Source organism: Durio zibethinus, chromosome 21, assembly GCF_047325235.1.
Source record: "Durio zibethinus cultivar Kanyao isolate XHJ-2024 chromosome 21, ASM4732523v1, whole genome shotgun sequence".
Taxonomy (NCBI): Eukaryota; Viridiplantae; Streptophyta; class Magnoliopsida; order Malvales; family Malvaceae; genus Durio; species Durio zibethinus.
The window spans coordinates 5,113,424-5,135,786 of record NC_143182.1 but is presented as its reverse complement, the minus strand read 5'-3'; the positions used below and the strand labels follow the sequence as shown (position 1 = coordinate 5,135,786).

Below are 22,363 nucleotides of genomic sequence, written 5' to 3'. Positions count from 1 at the left end.
TGACTTTAAATTTCCAGCCAGCCTACATGTGATTTGGTAACAAAAGAATTTGTATCACAATTTAAATATCCACAAATTTACTTGACGGATTAAAAGTATTGACCAAGCATAAATAGTAGGGCTAAAGTTAGAGAAGAAGAAGAATTGATTCCAACAATAAAATTGGTAGTTCCATCGGTCACCTTTTCATGGTTTTAATTAATAATAATAACACTATCATAAAGATTTCTCCAGTGGCTGGAAACCCAAAATAAACCCTAACAGCAACAGATTATCATGAGTCATCCATAGTGATCGGTACTCACCTAAATAGACGACACGAAAGCATTCAAGTGATTGCAGTTGAAACCGCACCCACACTGTGGAGACTCAAAAAAGTTGTCAGTTGGGAAGTTAGCCGACGCAATCCCAACGGAGAATTCCATCTTGTCCCCATCATGGATCACTTCAACGATGTTAACCCAGAAGAAGAGAACCTTAACGCTGACACCCTTCAATTTTGTGATCCTGCCTGGGGAGATCACTCCTTGTATGGTGGACTTGTAACTGAGTTCATACGAGTCAATGGCAAAGTTACAGGTTCCGCTCAAATAAGCTGAAAACTCACCTGTGTCTCTGTTCAATTCGTACCCAACAACGCCCTGGGGAAGGATGCCTGATGGGAAGTTGTATTTTTGAAGAACTTGATATGCGGATAGCTTCTCATCGGCTGAGGCGAATAAACCTGGGAGGGAGATTAGAATGAGTAGGATTACACTTCGCAACGCCATGGAAGAGTGAATATCTTTCTTTTTGGACTTGATGGACGAGAGATTTTTATTTTTTTGTGATGGCGATGAGAGAACTGGGAATTAGAGCGAAGAAGTCAGATGTGGCCGGCTGCGGCGGAGTTGAGTCAGTGCACCAAAATCTCATCAAACTCAGCTGAGAGCACCCATGTCGTCAGGATAGTAATAAAAGATCTTAAATGCAATTGTCCTTTCTATCAAAAAAGATACATAAGCTGCCACGTGGTGATTGTGTTCACCATTAAACGTTTTCAGCGTGCTCCTTTCCGGTGCAGAGTACTGATCCGAGACTTTTCCTAATCTTAATCTTAATCTTAATCTTAATCTTAATCTAATTTTAGTAAATTGTTTGCCTAAAGCCCTCAACTAAACTCAATTATATGCTCCACAAATTGGATATGAACAAACAGGCATTAACAGATTTGATTTAAGCCGATGCATGCTTAATTGCTTGCGTCTATGCAAACGCACTTGCATTCACTCAGCAGATGGTGACCCCGCAAAGATACTAGTTCATTGGACAGTCAACCACTTAATTGGAAACAGACAAAAGCAGAGAGACGTGCAAAATTAAACTTGTTTAAGAACATTATCTAGTGTTTGATTAAACAAGAAAATAATGAACTTTAGTGGGTATAGAAGATCAAATGTTGCCCTTTTCGTTCGAAACGTAAAACAGGAAAAGCGGCATAAGATAAGATTGCGGCAATTAGATTCTTTTAAGGTGACATAAGATGAGAAAGCAGTTTCATATTTTATACTCTGCAAATTATTTGGAACCATTTCATCGGTGCCAAAGGGACAGCATAGAGACGAAAACGCTTTCCACATATCTACGAGGCAAAAGCTTGTGGCAATGTTCAACATGATTATGTACAATTCATTTTCTGGGCTCCAATGATATATCTGTAGCAGCCTATCAAGATTTCCCACTTTCCTTGGATAATAGAATTCATAACTATCCAAAAGAAGAATGCTAGAGAAGGAGCAGCAGACAAACAGCATGCTCCACCTGAGGTAAACAGGAAATCCTACTTTCCAGGGATAGCGAATACCAGGAGTTCAAATTCTGTTGACTAACAAAAAGAACAAAACAGATGAAGCAGATTGGATTGATTACCATCTCTTCATATGTTAACCATGTTTCATAGGAATATCTCTGCTGCAGAAGACACGCAGGCAATTATAGTTCTCAATACATTAAATCATCAGTATGTTCGATAATTGCAGTCCAAAATATGCCAGCTTAACAACTGAATGAAAAATATTCTCCTGTTATTTCACTCTATTTCCATGAAAGCTTCTTTTTACAAGTACATTACAATGATACCGATAGAGCTCTATAACTATCATATTTCGGGTGGCGTTTTTATTTTCTCGTCCCCCCCCCCCCTTTTTATTTTCTCTCCTGCAGCCATCTATAATCAATCTAGCCTTTATATCCAATTAAACTCAGCGTGAAACAGGTTTTTGGTTGCCAAACAATATTATTAGCAACAATACCACATTTAATTGCAAACAAAACATTCAAATAAGATGTAATGATTTATACCATATAGATACCATCTCAAGACCAAGGATAGCATCATTATCTCTACTCAGAAAAAAAATACAGATAGCATCATTATCATCTTCCATTTCTCTCTAATATATTCAATAACTCAGCTAACCATCTATAATGTAAAACAAAGAAGCAAACCCCTGAAATAAAAATTAAATTTATCCCAATCATAATGAATGCACACAAAAACATACATAAATGCATATACATATATGCATGTGTATGTACCCCATAAATACATCAGTGTAAGGTCGGAATCTGCATGTCCTTTGAATGGTACAAATAGATCAAGCATTGCCCCAATCCTATAGGCTGGCATACCAACCCACAAAAAACTAAAAAACCAAGTAACAGATATTGGGTTTAACATATAGACATATAGCAAAGGGTCTTAACGCAAATGGTAAGAACAAAGTCACTCATAGCCCAAAAAGAATTTAATACAACTGATGGTATGCATACGAATGATACATACAAACAAAATTTTCAATACACATCTATTAATATAATACAACCAGAAAAAACCAACTGCTGTGCCTTCTATCGAGTAAATAAATTAGCAACAAACTACTAAGAAACAATAGCAATTGCAATCAACAAAGGTAAAAGGCAAAAGAAATAGACATACATAAAGCTCCTTGCCAAATCAGCTCACATCCTTGAGTCTTTTTATCAATGCATCCAAAGATTTCTTCTTTGGATTCTGCTTGGCACCCCTGCTCCCAAAGGTTCCAAATAGCCGATCTGAAGGATCCCTTAACTTCTCTGAAATTGTCATAACTTTCCTGTAGTCCAGGGTATTGTAACTCCTCTCTCTAATTACTGGATTCAGAAAATTCTCTGGATGATTGCTCAAAAGCAAATTGATCAACTGCCTTGACTCAGTAAGTGCATTTTTCAACTGATTTGCATCCCCTTCGGAAAACAGGGAAGCTAGGTTATCTGCAAAAGATTCTAACAACCGAATATCTACATCAATCCCCATAATAGCATTTACATTAAACCTCTTCACTGAATCTCCAAGTAAAGCTCCAACAATCTCCCCTGATATGTGAGAAAGAACATCTTGTAAAACTCTTTTAAGAACTTGAGGAGGCAATATCTGTTGTGCAGTAGAAACCAGAGTTTCCAAATATATTATAACCTCATTCACATATTCATTACCACCCTGTGAAGGTTCGTCAGTCATCCAGTTCACATTCTCAATCAATGTCATGAAACCATCAACCTTTGTCTTGAGCATCCCAGACAGCATGTCTTCCGCAGCATCACGCGCTTTGTTAAGAGGAAACTGCCTCCTACCCCTTTCAGCCATTCTCAAAGGAATGCCTGAAAGCTGCGCAGCATGACGAAAGAAGAAATCACAAGCTCGCTCCAAAACAGCCATATTTGCTGCAACCTGCATTGCCTGAGAAACCCCATGGACAGATGAACTAATAAGCTTCAAAAGAGCCCCATCCAAAACTTCACTCAAAAGCCTGTCCAAATACTTCTTAACAACATCATAGAAATCCAACTGCCCACCATAAGACATAAAACTAACAGAATCCTCAATAAAAGATCTCACAATCCGACAGCAATCAGGAACAGTAGATGAAAATGGTGCAACATAAGGAAATGCTGGAATAATATCCGATGTTTGTATCTGGAATGACAGCACATTCATCGAGTACTCATACTCTTTCTTCATCAACATTTGCTCAAATTTATCGGCAGCAAGTGCTTCTGCAATCTGCTTTCGACAATCAGACAACAACAACTCATGGTACTTATCCCTATGCTTACTCAAAACATCAAGCAATGCATCAACAGGATAGCCATACCTGCGTAAAGTAACTCCTAACAAACTAACATAATCCTTAATCAGTAACAAGTGATTAGCAGTCTGCATCCTAGAAAACTGATCCTCTAAAACCGAGCACATTTTACTAACAGCAGTCTCCCACAAATTCTCAACTTCCATTTTCAAAATCAAACCCCCTGCTGTCCTTAAAACTCGATCTTCTACGATAAAAAACCCCGCAATTTGGGCGAAAAATGTTTGATGAGATTCAAGAAATGGTGTCATAGAAGATACTTGAAAATCTGACGTTAATTGAAGCTTTCTATTCTCAAAGTAATACTGCTTAAATCGATCTTCGAGTCCTAAAGTTTGGTGAATATGATATGCTCTATAAAGAGGAGTCAAATCAAAACCTAACAAGCCGTTATTACCGTTACTATAACCGTCGTTCTCGTCTCGTCTGAGTCCACCTTCATCATCTTCTTCTTCTAAAACGTAAACGCAATCTCTCAAGCTGAGTCGACTCTGTTCCTCGGCTTCCCTTTGCTTGATTCTCAGATCCTCTTCTCGTTGCCTAGCAGCCGAGGCTTGTCCGATCGCTAATTGCCCTAAATTACGACTCACCACGCGAATCTCCACGAGCCAATCGCCGAAATCTTTGCTGATTTTTCTCTCGATATGAAATCGAATCTCTGGAATTTTCCTCTCCAACATCCTTTTTAAAGTAGACGATGGCGTTTTATCTTGGAACTCATTTTCGATCGAGTCTAAGCACTTCAACGCCATGTAGAAACTACCGTTTGAGAGATGATGATTTGCTCTTGAGCAAAGCTCCATTAGCTTAATACACGAAGTCACCGATTGCAAAGCGAAGTCCACGTTCTTGGAAACGTTTTGAGCTTCGACGAAGGAGTCAAGGGAAGAAAGGAGAGGACCAGCGACGGATTGGAGCCTCGAGTTGGAGTCGAAGAGACAGGATTTGAGAGAATCGACGTCGGAGAGAAGAGATCGAAGATCATCGACGGCGAGGATGAAATCTTGGTAGTGAGCTTTGCAAACTTCTTCGATTTCAGATTCTTTAGAGCGAGCGAAGTGACGGAGGTGGTGGAGGAGGGTTTCAGGCCTACCAGAAGCAAAGGCTTTGCGGACGAAAGGACCGAGGTCCTCGCCGTTACAGATGGTGGAAGAAAGGAGGAGTTGTTCCAACTTGTCGCCGGAGTCGGCGCCATCTGCGGCGGATGGCACCACTTTGCGGCGTGACCTCGTTGACTGCATTTCTTTCAACGGTAGCAGTGATGGCGCCGTGATTTTAGGAACAGAGAGAGAAATATGGTGGTGAATCGGAAGGTTTAGGACAGAGAAAAAAGACAATATGTTTTTGGTTTGACGAAAATGACACTAACGTGATGGATAATAGTATGGGCTTCTTAGTAATTTAGGAAAAAGAGTAAATTGGAAACTTGTTTGATTTTTGCCTTTTGATAAATTCGACGGCGTGGCGGCCGGAGAAATGTCTAGGTAAAAATAAATTAAAAAAAAAATACTAATTGGAGTTTGACCAACTTACGATAATTCTTCAAAGGTAAGCGATACAGCGACATCTTTGTGGGAGGTTGTCATAAAATTTAGGACTTCTCATTTTATTCTACTTTCTTATTTCTCCTAATTACAAGAAATGAAAGTTTTTTTTTTCCTTTATTTTTCTCTTACCAGTAAAAGAATTCCAATATGAATAACTGTAATTCCTCGGTTGGTAAAAAAATAAAATCTACAATATACTGATAAGTGCTTTTTTGTAATATATTCCAGTGTGTTTTTAGGCTTTGCCTAGATTTTAATTCTCTTAACAATTTTAAGAGTGTAATCTTCATATTTTCGAAGTTTTCTTAGAATAAGATCAAAATCTAAGTTGACAAAAAAAAAAAAGGAAAAAGAAATTTTCCACTTATCAACTAAATTGATCCCTCGTGTTTACAATATATTGATTAGTGATAATTCATTAAATAAAAATATTATTTTAAAGAAAATCTCCTATCAATTCCTAGATGAAAAGTAATATACTAGTTCATCATGTCAGCTGGCCTTGATGCCTTTATAACTGACAGTCCATGACTGTTATAACTAAAAAGCATTCGAGATTTTATAACCAAAGTAGTTAATGTTCTCTTAGTATAGACTAATTTAAAAAAAAAAAAAACTGAGCAACAATTGATCATAATATTTATTGCTTGAAAATTACATATGGCAGATGAATAATTTTGAGTTATGTTCTTGACAACCGGAAATTCAGAAATGGTTTTTGACCTCACAAAATCAGTATAGACTTGTTCTAAGAATCCAAGTAAAGACAAAAGCAAACAAAGAATCGCGACATAGCCTGCAATAATTGCAGTGATTAGTTACTAGAAATATATTTTTCTTCTCCAGCTACTTCTGCATGTATGCCAACAAAAAGGTAGTAGAAACCTGGCCCGTAGAGGCGTTGATGGTTGATAAAACCAACCGCTTCTTTCAAAAAAATGGTTCACCTAAAGGAAACATCTATGATATACTATATCTTTAAGCTACATAACATAGAATATGTAGATTACTAGAAAGATAAAACTAAAATTGAAGTTGACAACGAATGGAATGGTCATCAATTGTACTATAATAAAAAAGCAGGCTCTTAAGCTCCAAGTCAGTCGCAGTCAGAGCAAACTGTACAGATCAAGCTCAATCTGGTGCACGGTTTTATGGTAGTTGAAATGAAAGATTGCGACCCCATTTGCAAATTTAGTAAATCAACACGTCAAGTTCTTCTTCCCTTGATCTCGAGCATTTCAGTATTTAACACAGAAGAAAGAGGTGAATATACATGTGCATACGACAAAAAGAGCGAAGCAAAGCTGCCATGTCGCGGACGACCACATTTATGGCTTCGTTTGGAATGTACAACACCCTCAGCTGCGGTGCGTTTGTTATAAAAAAGAAGTGTTAAAAGTGATTTTAACATTCAAATGGTACGTTCTGTTTTTACCGATTATCCACTGGAATTTGCAACTCCAGTTTATCATCATCCCAATTTTTTTTTTTCCTTCATTTTTCATTTTTCATTTTTATTTAAAAAGTATAAAGTCATTTTTGTTAATTTGATATAAAATAAAATTTGTTATTATACAAAAAAATAATTAATAAATGCATTTTATTATATAATAAACTAATACATATTTTAATTATTTATTAAAAATATTATTTGGTTTAAAAACAATTTAATATTTTTAAATAATTTATTAATTTTAAAATATTAAGTAAGTTAATATATTTATTACATACAATTTATAATCAATATCTTTAATAATTATTTTTTCATTAAAATTCATCTCCCGGCTGTTATTATTTTTACATCCAAACACATTTTTACTGTTAATTATAATCTATCAGCTACAATAATTAATCTCGTATTTATAATTATTTTTAATTTCACCAAAATCAATTTTATTGTTAACCCAAATAGACTATTAATCTCATACTTTTGCTTACTGCTCCTCACTCTCCTGCAGGTGTTACGTATGGAATAATGTGAGTAAATGATTATGCATTTGCACAAGCATTTAAATCAGATATTAGTTGGTGGTGCTTAACTTAACAACTTAGTATGCAATAAAAGCATGTTATACATTAATTAAGAGGGAGAGTTTGGGTCTCGAGAATGATTGGAAAATGTGGAAATTAATCAAGATGTTGATATATGTTAGTATAATTCTTACAAATTTTTTAATTTTTGGATTAAAATTGCTAAAATTAAAAATATTATATTGATTCAAATTAATCATAAATTAAATTTTAATTTGAAAATAAAAAATATAAAACTTACGCTAGTATAAATTAAGTGGATCTCTTACTCTCTGTATTTATTAGCAACATATTATAAAACAGATGAAACGGTGCAAAGTAAATTTAAAAATGGGCCTCGGTGCTTCAAGCTCAATTCTCTTCATGTGCATTTTAGATCTGTTTTTTTGTCCACGGAGCGATCCAATGTTAACCCAATAAGACCAGTTTATCAGGTGGGCTGGACCCGCCAATGAAGTATCATCAGAATTAGCGGATCATCATGTGATCAACGGCCAAAAAAATGTGAGTAGCGTTGAAATCAATGCATCTCAACAACAAACCGAATTTCACCCTTTTTTTCCCTAACAAAATAAAAACAAGATCTCTGAAAACCTAGCTTCGTCTTCGTCTCAAGGCCTCTTCCCTCACTCAGCAGCGCCTCCCCTTCCCCTTTCCAAAGCAGCAGTACCAGTTTCACCAGCAATGGTATCCCCTTCCTTTCCAAAACCCTAACACAAACCGCTGCTACCATTTCTCTCTTTTTTTAACATTTTATTTTGTTGCAATTTCAGGGTATCGACTTGGTAGCCGGCGGCAAGAGCAAGAAGTCAAAGAGAACTGCTCCCAAGTCCGATGATATCTACCTCAAGCTCCTTGTCAAGGTCCCGCTCTTTCCCTGTCGATTCCTTGCTTTTTTTTTTCTTTTATGTTTAATGAAGGAAATTTGATTGTTTTTAAATGTGTTTGGATCCATGGTCAGCTTTACCGATTTCTGGTGAGAAGAACTGGAAGCAAATTCAATGCAGTGATTTTGAAGCGACTCTTTATGAGTAAAGTCAACAAGCCTCCTTTGTCTCTCTCCAGATTGATTCAATTCATGAAGGGCAAGGTAGATTTTTTACTTATTTCCAATTTATTTTCTTAGATTTTCTAATATTTTTGGTTGGAAATTTTGATTGAAATGATTTATGTGATGAGTGATTGATTTTGTTATTGCTTTGATCCACCAGGAGGATAAGATTGCTGTGGTAGTTGGGACTGTCACCGATGACATTCGTGTGTATGAAGTTCCGGCACTGAAGGTTACTGCACTAAGGTTCACTGAGACAGCGAGGGCAAGGATCGAGAAAGCTGGTGGCGAATGTTTAACATTTGACCAGCTTGCTCTTAGAGCACCTCTTGGACAGAACACGGTAGGCTTTATGATACAAATCTTTTACTTAAGTTGTCTGCATGGTGCAATTGTATACTGAGTCATTTAGAAACTACAAAAAAAAAAAAAAAATCAGGTTTTGGGTTGGAATGGTTGGTTTGTTTTTGCTAGCTTTGGAATGTCTGTTTAATTATTTTTGGTAGGAAAGGTATAAAACCTGCTAGTGTAAACTGTATGAAGTGGCAATGTTCTAATGGCTCAAATTGACAAAGTTTTCGGGATTTGGCATCTGAGTTAAAGAGAAAACATAAACAGCCTTTCCCCTTCTCTCTTCATGTATGATTTTCATGATTCATATTGCACTTGAGGGGTAATGATATGTAAATTGTATCATTAGCTGTTGGGACTTGGGATAATATAAATCTTCGATTGATTGCTGTTTTCTTTTTACTCATGTAGAAGGGATCTTCTCCTGATACCATTTTTTCCTGTTTTATAAATCAAGTTAACACTAACCAAAATAGACTTAGGTTTGAGTGTTAGGGTAACAGGAACTGCAAAAGCATATGCTATAACAACTGTTATTTATTTATCGCTTTTGTCATTTGTTATGACATCCATATTTTTGAACTCTTTGATACTTCGGTTGTAAGGGCTTACTGTTTAAATATACTTGGTAAAACTGAAGAATATGGAACTAAACCTGGGACCTTTTCTTCTGCACACCATTCTCAAGTGTTTTAGACTTTCTAACTAGGGCATGGTAATTAGAATTCTTAAAGAACCATTTCAGAATATTCTTATTTATGCAATCCAAAATCCACCTACCTTTATGAAATACATCTGATTATTGAAGAGTACCTATTAAATTATTTCTATCTTACTTATCATTCCCCTTTTTCTCTTTCTGTTGATATTATGATTAGGGGTTTGACAAAAGGAATTGCTTTTGGGTACTGATCAACATTGTGGAATGGTGAAAATTGACTCAAATTATATGCCGAAAATCTTAATCTGCAGGTTCTCCTCCGAGGTCCAAAGAATGCTCGTGAGGCTGTGAAGCACTTCGGACCAGCTCCTGGTGTGCCTCACAGTCACACCAAGCCCTATGTGCGGTCAAAGGGAAGGAAATTTGAGAGGGCTAGAGGAAGAAGGAACAGCAAAGGCTTCAGGGTTTGAGCTTGCAACTGTCCTCGAAGAAAATTTCTTATCAACCTATCATCATGAAAATGGGGATTTTCAGTTTTTTTTCTTTCCTGTTATTTCTCTTCCATGGAACATTATTATATTTGGGAATCTTTTTTAGTTTTGTTTATCAAGGAAATTTTAGTGATTGAACTTTCTTTTTTCTTTTGTTTGGAACTCTATGGATGATTTATGGGTTGCCACTTGCCATTACAGAATTAAATATCAAAGAGATTTTTGTTGTTCCATACCAAATAATGCAAGGATTAGCTGATATGTCCATCGGCATTCGGCATCGCATTGTTTGCCCTCGGACGCTTAGATTCTAGATGTCTTGCAAGTATTTTTCAAGTTGTTTTGGTCCCAGTGTCACCAATGGTTAACCATCTGAAGTAAGACAAGATAATTTCGGCTCGACCCGGTATGCTAATTGTTACTTGTCGTCTTGTAAGTAAAATGTTGCTGTCATTCCCCTGTCCACTGGATTCAAGTCCAAGACTTTCTTAGCTTCATAAAGGTATGTTTCAAGAAACGCGTTTGCAGAAAACTGAGAGTTCAGATTGTTTAGATTAAAAATACACGGCTCTTAGTGGGACTTTTTAAGATTTAAATAATTTGAAGTCAATAGCAGTTACTTGCCTGGCGTTGTATAATTGAAATTTGAGATTTTATGGTCTGGCGTTCATGGATACTATAGTAGTATACAGGAGACAGGCATAAGCAATTCCTATGCCTAATCGGTTATTCATATAATATTTTAATATTAAATATTATTATTAAAATATAATTAATTTTAAATATTAATAATTGTAATAACAAATAATTTTAATACACTTTAATAATAAATATATTTTAATATTTTAACAATTATATTAATATTATTTAAAAAATAAATAAAAATTTTAAAAAACATCCAAACGCACAAAACATTTTTTATTAACTTATTCAAATAATATAAAATATATTTTTCAAAAAATTAAATATTTTTTTAAAAATATTTTTTAGAAGTCAATTTCCAAACCCGAGTTCCATAAAGATAAACAAAGCAGTCTGCACTGCATCAATACTAATTCCACCAGTAGGAAGAAAACAAGGAAAGCATCAAATACAATTAAGCAGGTGCATCGCATCCTCTTATTCGTTATTTTAGAGTCAGAACTTCAAGGTAAATCACATTCCAAAGTAGACATTAATCAGAATTTCTTAATGAAGTCATAAATGTGTGTGCTAATCTCCTCAGGTTTTTCTTGGTTGAGAAAGTGTGCTACTCCTTCCATGACAACTACTTCCTGCAAGAAAGGCACATCTTTCTTGAAGCCACCATTGTGTATATATTCCTTGACACCAGGGATGTGATAGGTAATGTCCAGGTCCCCCACGATGAATTTAACTGGTACATTGATTTGTAATCCAGTCCATGGTGCCATCAGTTCCCAACTTCTGCAACAAGAAAGATTGAATTAGCTTGGCTACACAAAAAAGCCCTCCCACAATTGATACAGTTTTTTCAAGTTTTTGAGGAATTAAGTCCTCAGGGTCTACTAATGCCTAACCAAAATGAAGAGCGAGGGGAAATATTTGGTGGAAAGTATCAAGTTCTCTGCTCAAATGAGTATTATAGTCTGTTATGTATGTGATATCAAGATTGAAACTAGATGTGTTGAATGATATGAATCAAAATCATCTTCAAGTATTATAGTCTGTTATGTATGTGATATCAAGATTGAAACTAGATGTGTTGAATGATATGAATCAAAATCATCTTAAGTAACTGCTCCACCAAGTGTTATACTGAACATCTAGGCTCCAAATTTCATGTTTATCTAATAATCCTCCTGAAATAGAAAAATGGAATAGAAATGAGAGTTCAACAACATTAACATGCACACTTGTACATACAGATCTAAAGCTCGATAATAGTTAAGTCCTCCAGTGAATCCCTTCTCATTAAATTTGCTAGCAAAGTAATTGATGTCTTCTTCTGAAAGCCAAGAGGGCAAGGCTGGAGGATCAGGCAACCCTCTGACCCCTATTTCTTTAGGTATACAAGGTGGACGTGGACAGCGAGATGTAAGAATTTTCTTCATAAGCTTTGCAGTATCCATCTGAGCAAAGTCTTCTTCGATCACCCCAGGCTCCTATAGCATAATGAAGAATACATAAAATGAAAATAAAATTGAATAGATATGAGGACTTCAGATAATAGAAAAGAAGAAATGTAAACATCAGAGTATCAAGCAATTCCTTTCGCTGTAACAAGAAAAATATGTATACTAAATGTGGTCTCAATCATGTAAACAATCGTGGGGACATATCCTCGGTTGAGGTAAACTGGACAGCGGACAATAGTCTAAGCTTCACTATAATCTTGTTGCTGGATCCAGCAGAGATGACTATAGCTTCCTTCATTAATCACACCTCAAAGAAACCATTTGTCCGCACAAAAAAGTTTCGAATGGAAAATATGAGTACGTAGAAATCACCAAATTCAAAAGTCAACCCACTACCCGAGTTTCTCTTATATATTAGTCGTTGTGGGAGTGGGACACTGGATTTTGTTATCTTAAAAGTTAAGACGAGGCCCATAATCCAAGACAAAAATAAGTGGAGCCGCTCAGGCATGAAACTTAAATGCTGAAAGTCCATTACCAAAAACAGATAGGGGAACCCGATTATTCCAAATTCACATAATTGATGCTACTCAACTACCAGAAAAGTCAATAACCCCAGTAATTCAAGCAATTCTCTCATGCAAAACAATCAATGTATTACCAAATTATTTTCTTCTCGCTCTAGTCAAAGGATTTTTTTAAAACAAAAAAAAAAAAAGAAGAGAGGGGAAATGGATAATTGTAGTTTGTGATAATGGCTTCAGAACTACTTGCAAGTAGAAAGTTCAACAATGCAAATATATAGTCACCCAACTAATCTAACGATCATTAAACGACTAAATTTTCTTAAACCCAGATGCAGTTTTATCCAATAAAATCGTTATTCCGAATGACAATTCTGAACGGAGAAGAGAAACCATGAAAGTAACTCAAAATCATGTGGCTGAATAAATTACCTGGAACCTGCAAATATAATAATCGTCACCAAACAAAGCCCTGAACCCTTCCACGGTCTTCACCTTGGGGTGCCTAGGCTGATACGCCACGCTCATGTTGACCAAACATTTGACTCTATCAGGCCGAAACTGGCAAAAATACCAAGCAATCACCGCACCCCAATCATGTCCCACCAAAAACACGCGGTCAATGTCGAGCGAGTCGAGGAGGCCTACGAGATCCCCCACGATGTGGAATATGGTGTATGAATCCGCCGAGGGAGGAGAATCCGTGTCACCAAACCCACGAAGATCGGGAGCCATGCAACGATACCCAAGGCATGACAGGGAAAGAAGCTGGTGGCGCCAGGAGTACCAAAGCTCAGGAAAGCCGTGCAAGAAAAGGATAACAGGACCTGAACCAACGGATGCCACGTGCATCTTTATGCCGTTGGTGGTCACGATGGTGTGCTCTATCTTCTCCATGTTCGCTTTCAGACAAATTTTTTGTAGTGAGAGTTCCCCGAGTTTGGCCGTTTCCCGTATGGGGTATAGCATTGGTCTTAAATATAAAGTCTTGTCTGTTTATGAAACAGAATTTTCTTAAAGATATTCTACGTTGGGTTGCCTGTCATTTTTGGTTTGGACTTAGGGGTGGAACCAAAATACGCAGAAAAAGGCAAGCTGAATCAGAAACTTAGGTAGAAAAACCAAGCAAATAAAAGATACCAAAAGAAGAAGGAAAATCCAAAATTTGATACTGTTGAGTGTTCGCAACGAAATACCAATGTGAATCGAGGGGATGTGAGAAAAAGGAAAGTACGGAAAATAAGGAAATTTTATTTCTGTTTGGTTTATCATTTACATATTAATAAAAGAAATAAAAGGAAATAGAGTATATTTTCCTTTTTTTTTTCTAAAGCTTTCATTTTTAATTACTTCAGATTAGAATAAATAGAAAATAAATGAAAAATTAAAAAATTTTAAATATAAAATAATTTTTATGTTTTATTATATTTTATTACTTTTAAATAATATTATTATAATATTCAAATTTAACCATTAATGTGTTTTTAAAGGCTTTAATGAAACAATAATAGTAAGCTCTTTTATCTAATAATTATTGTTTGAAATATGTACATTTGAATAGAATTAACAATAGTTATTTAAAATTAGTACAATGATATTAGTTTTAAAACTTAAATACTAACAGTTGAGTATAAATTTTAGACTGATTTTTTTAACCTGTTTTTCTTTTTATTTCAGTCTTTGTTTCTTCAATCCTCAATTGAAACATTTATAAAAAAAAATTATGTAAATTCTAAACAATAACATGCTGATGCTGAGATTAGAGGTGAAATTAGACTTGTGTTCTGGTATTATATAAGAAAGGTAAGGAATTGATGTGCCATAAAATCTCGACACTTTAAAAGGCTATGTCATTGGAAAATTGGTTGTTTTTTTTGGCTTAAATTCAGGGACCATTTTTTCTTGTATTATAAAAAAATAAAAATGTGAGTGAGAAATTCAATTCAATATTTAAGAGTTTAACTCTTTTAAAGGCTTTTATATTCAAGCATCATTATCTTTTCATTCAACTCGGGGATGGATTTAATAATAGTTAATGGTGAGATTAAAGTTCATAATTAAACTTTATTTATTAAAATTTAATTTTGATAATTTTAAATATATATAAAAAAAATAAAATGCCTATATCATTATAATTTTAAGAGTAGTCGGAAGAAAGATGAATGTTTTCTTCTTTCTTTTGAATAATTGGGCAAGAAAATGTCATTTGTATTTGACTACTTCAGCTTTTTGGATTGATATTTTAGTTGGGGATTTGTTATTATGTTTTATATGTAGATATCATTTTCTCTTTAATTGAACGTCTAATTGTCAGTTGAACATGTTCTTTCTATGCGCCCCATTCCCCTTTTTTTTTTTATAATTTTTGTTAAAAAAAGGTAATTTAATTTAGGATAGCTAATGAACCATGTTTGGGTCTATAGGGTCCAACAGCAATTGATTGGCACAGTTTTGGGTCGTCTTCGTGGATCCTCCGATATCATAAACCAGGCCTAGCTACACCAGAAAATAGATTAGAGTTAATGAGTAGGCTGAGCTAAGAAGGCCAGCGGTATTAACTAACTTGTCTTTGGTTGGTATACTTTCCTTCAGTAACTCAAATATCCTCAAAATTAGAGATATAAATGATATATTAATTTTCATAAATTACTCGAGTTCAATTCGAATAAAATTTGAATTCAACTCGATATCGAATCGAGTTTAAACTCAAGTAACTCAACTCATTGATCGAGTCAAATTTAAATATTTTTATATCAAATTCGAGTAACTCGCGAGTCTAATCGAATTTTTATATTTAAATTTTTTTATTATTTTAATTAATAAAATATCTCAAATTCGAACTCAAGTTCGAGCACAAATAATCAAGCTCTTGTTGAATATAAGAATCGAACTTATTTTTACATATTAATCGAGCTTAATTGAATAGCTCGATTTCGATCACAAATCAAGCTTGAGCTAAAAAAATAAAAATCGATAGAGTTCAAACCAAGTATTGAGTCGCGAGTTGAGAATCGAGGTCGAGTTCAAGCCTCTCATTGTATCGGTTTGACTTAACTCAATTACACCCTTACTCAAAATAATAATAATAATAAAAAACTTATCGTGACTGTGTTTGATAAATATATTAAAAATAGATTAGAAAATTTGATTAATTTTGATTGTATGTGTTTAATACAAATCAAGTGTTAAATAACCTTTAATGTACTAATTGTTCAAACTTGACAGCAAAACCCAAAGAATATACCTATATAAGAAAGAGAGTGAAGAATAGAAACTAATTGAATTTTTCAATATTTTTAAAATTAACAACCATGCGTTTAAATTAAATTGGAGTTTTCTCATCAAAGAATTAGTTCATTTTGACAAAAGTAAATTTGTGGCAAGTGATAGAAAAATTTTTAACTCCTTTTATTATGGTTTAAGTCCAATCAACTTTCGTCCGAGTTGGCAACAAGCACGAATATGTAGAAGAATAAAACAAACCACAACAGCTTTCATATGTTGAAGAATAATCATCTTACATATCATTCCCCTTTTTCTCTTTATGTTGACGTTATGATTAGGGGTTTGACAAAAGGAATAGCTGATCAACATTGTGGAATGGTGAAAATTGACTCAAATTCTATGCTGAAAATCTTAATCTGCACGTTCCCCTCCGAGGTCCAAAGAATGCTTGTGAGGCTGTGAAGCACTTTGGACCAGCTCCTGGTGTGCCTCACAGTCACACCAAGCCCTATGTGCGGTCAAAGGGAAGGAAATTTGAGAAGGCTAGAGGAGGAAGGAACAGCAAAGGCTTCAGGGTTTGAGTTTGCAACTGTCCTGGAAGAAAATTACTTATCAAGCTATCATCGTGAAAATGAGGATTTTCAGTTTTTTTTTCTTCTTTCCTGTTTTCTCTCTTCCATGGAACATTAATATAGTTGGGAATCTTTTGTAGTTTTGTTTATCAAGGAAATTTTAGAGTGATTGAACATGTTTTTTGTTTGGATCTCCATGGAGGATTTACGGGTTGCCACTAGCCATTGCAGAATTAAATATCAAAGAGATTAATGTTGTTCCATACCGAATCATGCAAGGATTAGCTGATATGTCCATCAGCATTCGGCATCGCATTGTTTGCCCTTGGAATCTAGATGTTTCGCAAGTCTTTTTCAAGTTGTTTTGTTCTTAATGTCATCATTGGTTAACCATCTTAAGTGAGACTTGATATTTTGGCTAGACCCGGCATGTTAATTGTTACGTGTCTTCTTGTAAATAAAATGTAGCTATTATTCCCCTATCTTCTGGATTTAAGTCCAAGACTTTCTTAGCTTCATAAAGGTATGTTTCATGAAAGACCTTTGCAGAAAACTGAGAATGTAGATTGTTTAGATTAAAAATACACGGCACTGAGTGGGACTTTTAAGATCTGAATAATTTGTAGTCAATAGCAGTTATGTGAAGCGTTGTATCGTTGAAATGGGAACAAATTTGAGATTTTATGCTCTGGCGATAATGGATACTGTTGTAGTGTACAGGTGACAGCCTGAGCAATTCCTACACCTAATCAGTTATTACCTAATAAATGAAACAGGTTGCTCGCGCATAACTGAGTTCTAGTTCATTACGATAAAAGAGATAGCTGAAACTAGTAGCAAACTGTGAATCTAATTCATATTTAACCTTGTAATGTTAAATAGTGTCTCAATTGGAAATAAGTTGCTTGATGAAGATTATTAAAAGCTTAAGTTCGTCAGACAAATGAACTCAACATCTAACTATATTCGACTAGGCCTGACTTATTTGCTTGACCTTTACCTCAGCCTCTATATTCTCCCTGGTTACCTATATGTAACCAGAACCAACTTTGAGTCCCATAAGCGTCGACAAAGCACTCTGCACTGCATCAATACTAATTCCACCAGTACAAAGAAAACAAGGAAAGCATCAAATACAATTAAGCGGGTGATTCGTTATTTTAGAGTCAGAACTTCAAGGTAAATCACGTACCAAAGTAGAAATTAAATCAGAATTTCTTAATGAAGTCATAAATGTGTGTGCTAATCTCCTCGGGTTTTTCTTGGTTGAGAAAGTGTGCTACTCCTTCCATGACAACTACTTCCTGCAAGGAAGGCACATCTTTCTTGAAGCCACCATTGTGTATATATTCCTTAACACCAGGGATGTGATAGGTAATGTCCAGGTCCCCCACGATGAATTTAACTGGTACATTGATTTGCAGTCCTGTCCATGGTGCCATCAGTTCCCAGTTTCTGCAGCAAGAAAGATTGAATTAGCTTGGCTATACAAAGAAGCCCTCCCACAATAGATAACAGTTTTTTCAAGTTTTGAGGAATTAAGTCCTCAGGGTCTACTAATGCCTAACCAAAATGAAGAGCAAGAGGAAATATTTGGTGGAAAGGATCAAGTTCTCTGCTCAAATAAGTATTATAGTCTATTATGTATGTGATATCAAGATTGAAACTAGATGCATTGAATGATATGAATCAAAATCATCTTCAAGTAACTGCTCCACCAAGTGTTATACTGAACATCTAGGCTCCAAATTTCATGTTTATCTAATAATCCTCCTGAAATAGAAAAATGGAATAGAAATGAGAGTTCAACAATATTAACATGCACACTTGTACATACAGATCCAAAGCTCGATAATAGTTAAGTCCTCCAGTGAATCCCTTCTCATTAAATTTGCTAGCAAAGTAATCGATGTCTTCTTCTGAAAGCCAAGAGGGCAAGGCTGGAGGATCAGGCAACCCTCTGAACCCTATTTCTTTAGGTATACAAATTGGACGTGGACTGCGAGATGCAAAAAATCTCTTTATAAGCTTTGCAGTATCCATCTGAGCAAAGTCTTCTTCAATCTCCCCAGGTTCCTATAGCATGATGAAGAATACATACAATGAAAATAAAATTGAATACATATAAGGGTTTTAGATAACAGAAAAGAAAAAAAGTAAACATCAGAGAATCAAACAACTTAAACCTATTAAGATAAAGTATTTCAATATCCATGTTTTTAAATTGAAGCAAGCTAATACAACGATCATGTTTAAAATATTTGTTCCCAAGGACAAGGGTAAGGAAGCAGAAGAAGATGACGGCAATTCCTTTCAATTGTAACAAGAAAAATATGTATACTAAATGTGATCTCAATCATGTAAACAATGTGGGGACATATCCTCGGTTGAGGTAAACTGGACAGTGGACAGTATCACAGTAGTCTAAGCTTCACCATAATCTTATTTCTGGATCCAGCAGAGATGACTACAGCTTCCTTCATTAATCACACCTCACAGAAACCATTTGTCAGCACAAAAAAGTTTAGAATGGAAAAAATGAGTATGTAGAAATCATCAAATTCAAAAGTCAAACCACAATCCGAGCTTCTCTTCTTATATATATTAGTAGTTGTGGGAGTGGGACACTGGATTTTGTTATCTTAAAAGCTAAGACGAGGCCTATAATCCAACACAAAAATAAGTGGAGCCGTTCAGGCAGGAAACTTAAATGCTAAAAGTCCATTACCAAAAGCAGATAGGAAAACCCAATTATTCCAAAATCACATAATTGATGCTACTCAACTACCCGGAAAGTCAATAACCCCAGTAATTCAAGCAATTCTCTCATGCAAAACAATCAATGTATTACCAAATTATTTTCTTCTCGCTCTAGTCAAAGAATATATAATATTTCAAAAAAAAGAGATGATAAATGGATAATTGTAGTTCGTGATGATGGCTTCAAAACTATTTGCAAATAGAAAGTTCAACAGCGCAAACATATAGTCACCCAACTAATCTAACAATCATTAAAAGAGTAAATTCTCTTAAACCCAGATGCCGTTTTACCCAATAAAATCGTTATTCCGAATGACAATTTTAAACAGAGAAAAGAAAACAGGTAAGTAACTCAAAATCATGTGACTGAGTCAATTACCTGGAACCTGCAAATATAATAATCGTCACCAAACAAAGCCCCGAGCCCTTCCACGGGCTTCACCTTGGGGTGCCTAGGCCGATACGCCACGCTCATGTTGACCAAACACTTGACTCTATCAGGCCGGAACTGGCAAAAAGACCAAGCAATCACCGCACCCCAATCATGTCCTACCAAAAACACCCGGTCAATGTTGAGCGCGTCGAGGAGGCCCACGAGATCCCCCACGATGTGGAATACAGTGTATGAATCCGCCGAGGAAGGAGAATCGGTGTCACCGAACCCACGAAGATCGGGAGCCACGCAACGATACCCAAGGGATGACAGGGAAAGAAGCTGGTGGCGCCAGGAGTACCAAAGCTCAGGAAAGCCGTGCAAGAAAAGGATTACAGGGCCTGAACCAACCGATGTCACGTGCATCTTTATGCCGTTGGTGGTCACCACGGTGTGCTCTATATTCTCCATGTACGCTTTCAGACAAATTTTTTATGGTGACAGTTCCCCGCGTTTGGCCTTGTCCAGTATGCGTCTTGCTTAGGTCTTAAATGTGGAAATCTTATCTTTTTACGAAACAGAATTTTCTTAAAGAGATTCAACATTGGGTTGCCTGTCATTTTTGATTTGGACTTAGGAGTTGGACCAGAAATACGTAGAATAAGGGAAAGCTGAAGCAGAAACTTTGGTAAAAAAAAAAAACCAAGAAAATAAGAGTAAATAGTAAGGAAATTAAAAGATTACAAATTTTAAATATAAAATTATTTTTATATTTTTATTATTTTTTAAATAATACTATTATAATATTCAAATTTAATCATTGATAATGTCTTTAAAGACTTTAATGAAAATTACTTGAAATTAGAGTAAATAGAAAAGGAAATGAAAAGATTAAAAAATTTTAAATATAAAATTATTTTTATATTTTTTCATTTTTTAAATAATATCATTATAATATTCAAATTTAACTATTGATAATATCTTTAAAGACTTTAATGAAATAGTAATAGTAGGCTTTTTTCTTTTATCTAACAATGATTGCTTGAAACATGTAAATTTTCGTAGAATTAACAATATTTATTTAAAATAAGTACTAAGTTTTGAAACTTAAATATTAACAGTTGAGTATACATTTTTAGATTGATTTTTTTTAACCTGTTTTTCTTTTTATTTCAGTCTTTTTTTCTCCAATCCTCAATTGAAACATTTATAAACAAAAATTATGTAAATTCTAAACATTGAGATGCAGATGCTAAAATTATAGTTCAAATTAGACTTGTGTTCTAGTATTATGTAAGAGAGGTGAGCAAGGAATTGATGTAACATAAAATCTCAAACCTTTAAAAGGTTATGTGATTGGGAAATTGGTTGTTCTTTGTGGCTTAAATTAAAGACGATAACTCCTTATGTTGTAAAAAATAAATAAATAAATTTGTGCGTAAGAAATTCAATTCAATGTTTAAGAGTCTCCAACTCTTTTAAAGGCTTTTATACTCAAGCATCATTGTCTTTTCATTAAACTCAGGGATGGGATGGGTTTAATAATAGTTAATGTTGAGAATAAAGTTAATAATTAAATAACACATAGAAATTTTATTTATTAAAATTTAATTTCGATAATTTTAAATATTAAAATTAAAAAACAAATGCCTATCTCTCTTTAAAATTTTAGAGTAGCGAGACGAAAGATGAATGAGAAATGTTTTCTTCTCTATTTTCGAATTATTGGGTAAAAAAATGTTATTTGTATTTGACTACTGCAACTTTTTGGATTGAAATGTTAGTTGGAAATTAGTTATTATGTTTTATATGTAGATATCATTTTCTCTTCATTTCCTTTTAATTGAACGTCCAAATGTCAGTTGAACATGTTCTTTCTGTCTGTGTGCTTCATTTCCCTTTTTTTTTTTTTTTTCTTTTAGTTTCTATAATTTTTGTTTAAAAAAAAAAGGAATTTAATTTATGATAGCTAATGAATCGTGTTTGGGTCTAAAAGTTTCAACTGCAATTGATTGGCACTGTTTTGGGTCGTCTACGTGGATCCTTCGATACCACATACCAGGCCTTACTACTCCAGAAAATAGATTAGAGCTAGTGTGTAAGATGGGCTAAGAAGGCCGGCGGTATTAATCAGTTCGTATTTGGTTGGTATTCTTTCCTTTAGTAGTCCAATTGTATTCCAAAATAATAAAAAAAAAATTATCTAGACTGTGTTTGATAAATATATTAAAAAAATTCACATTCGCTAGAAAATTTTGATTAATTTTGATTGTATGTGTTTAATACAAATCGAGTGCCTAAAAAAATGTATTACATCTTGATAGAACCCTGTTTAAGAACTCTTAATGTATTAATTGTTGAAACTTGAAAGCAAAACCCAAAGAATATGCTATATAAGAAAGAGAGTGAAGAATAGAAACTAATTGAACTTTTCAATATTTTTAAAAATTAACAACCATGCATTTAAGTTAAATTGGAGTTTTCTCATCAAAGAATAATTCATTTTGACAAC

General features: G+C 34.6%; 4 protein-coding genes and 1 pseudogene across 6 annotated transcripts; 1 reads left to right on the top strand and 4 right to left on the bottom strand.

Annotated features, from left to right (window-relative positions):
* Positions 1-127: 127 nt before the first annotated feature.
* Positions 128-910, bottom strand: LOC111305054 (uncharacterized protein At5g01610-like). Its single transcript, XM_022902218.2, has one exon. It carries the CDS (start codon positions 768-770, stop codon positions 306-308), a length of 465 nt encoding a protein of 154 aa, XP_022757953.2. The 5' UTR covers positions 771-910; the 3' UTR covers positions 128-305.
* A 1,840-nt stretch (positions 911-2,750) lies between these two features.
* On the bottom strand, positions 2,751-5,621 carry LOC111305050 (exocyst complex component SEC15B pseudogene; annotated as a pseudogene). Its single transcript, XR_016331230.1, has one exon. The product of XR_016331230.1 is annotated as an exocyst complex component SEC15B pseudogene (transcript).
* Positions 5,622-6,867: 1,246 nt separating this feature from the next.
* On the top strand, positions 6,868-10,445 carry LOC111305049 (large ribosomal subunit protein eL18y-like). The gene is made up of 8 exons (XM_022902215.2): positions 6,868-7,083; positions 7,675-7,681; positions 8,051-8,181; positions 8,330-8,434; positions 8,521-8,610; positions 8,709-8,837; positions 8,959-9,141; positions 10,122-10,445. Exons 1-8 carry the CDS (start codon positions 6,868-6,870, stop codon positions 10,278-10,280), a joined length of 1,020 nt encoding a protein of 339 aa, XP_022757950.2. The 3' UTR covers positions 10,281-10,445.
* A 947-nt stretch (positions 10,446-11,392) lies between these two features.
* On the bottom strand, positions 11,393-13,913 carry LOC111305047 (epoxide hydrolase 2-like). Its single transcript, XM_022902214.2, has 3 exons — positions 13,354-13,913; positions 12,186-12,424; positions 11,393-11,726 (listed from the first exon to the last, which is right to left on the bottom strand). The coding sequence occupies exons 1-3, from the start codon at positions 13,888-13,890 to the stop codon at positions 11,480-11,482; spliced, it is 1,023 nt and encodes a 340-aa protein (XP_022757949.1). The 5' UTR covers positions 13,891-13,913; the 3' UTR covers positions 11,393-11,479.
* A 3,636-nt stretch (positions 13,914-17,549) lies between these two features.
* Positions 17,550-20,373, bottom strand: LOC111305048 (epoxide hydrolase 3-like). Of its 2 annotated transcripts, XM_089750117.1 has the most exons (4): positions 19,858-20,373; positions 18,556-18,794; positions 17,911-18,173; positions 17,550-17,812 (listed from the first exon to the last, which is right to left on the bottom strand). In XM_089750117.1, the coding sequence occupies exons 1-3, from the start codon at positions 20,320-20,322 to the stop codon at positions 17,927-17,929; spliced, it is 951 nt and encodes a 316-aa protein (XP_089606243.1). In that variant the 5' UTR covers positions 20,323-20,373; the 3' UTR covers positions 17,550-17,812; positions 17,911-17,926. The 2 variants fall into 2 exon arrangements, with proteins under 2 accessions (XP_089606243.1, XP_089606242.1); XM_089750116.1 differs by having other exon boundaries at positions 17,550-18,173.
* Between the last annotated feature and the right edge of the window lie 1,990 nt (positions 20,374-22,363).

Excerpts from the sequence above, each read along its gene's own strand:
- LOC111305054 (XM_022902218.2), bottom strand. The coding sequence starts at position 770 with ATGGCGTTGCGAAGTGTAATCCTACTCATTCTAATCTCCCTCCCAGGT.
- LOC111305049 (XM_022902215.2), top strand. The coding sequence starts at position 6,868 with ATGGTAGTTGAAATGAAAGATTGCGACCCCATTTGCAAATTTAGTAAA. Across the intron at positions 8,182-8,329 it reads CAATAAGACCAGTTTATCAG|ATCTCTGAAAACCTAGCTTC; the intron begins GTGGGCTGGACC and ends AATAAAAACAAG. Across the intron at positions 9,142-10,121 it reads CACCTCTTGGACAGAACACG|GTTCTCCTCCGAGGTCCAAA; the intron begins GTAGGCTTTATG and ends CTTAATCTGCAG.
- LOC111305047 (XM_022902214.2), bottom strand. The coding sequence starts at position 13,890 with ATGCTATACCCCATACGGGAAACGGCCAAACTCGGGGAACTCTCACTA. Across the intron at positions 12,425-13,353 it reads ATTATATTTGCAGGTTCCAG|GAGCCTGGGGTGATCGAAGA; the intron begins GTAATTTATTCA and ends ATTATGCTATAG. Across the intron at positions 11,727-12,185 it reads TATTATCGAGCTTTAGATCT|AAGTTGGGAACTGATGGCAC; the intron begins GTATGTACAAGT and ends TTCTTGTTGCAG.
- LOC111305048 (XM_089750116.1), bottom strand. The coding sequence starts at position 20,322 with ATGGAGAATATAGAGCACACCGTGGTGACCACCAACGGCATAAAGATG. Across the intron at positions 18,795-19,857 it reads ATTATATTTGCAGGTTCCAG|GAACCTGGGGAGATTGAAGA; the intron begins GTAATTGACTCA and ends ATCATGCTATAG. Across the intron at positions 18,174-18,555 it reads TATTATCGAGCTTTGGATCT|AAACTGGGAACTGATGGCAC; the intron begins GTATGTACAAGT and ends TTCTTGCTGCAG.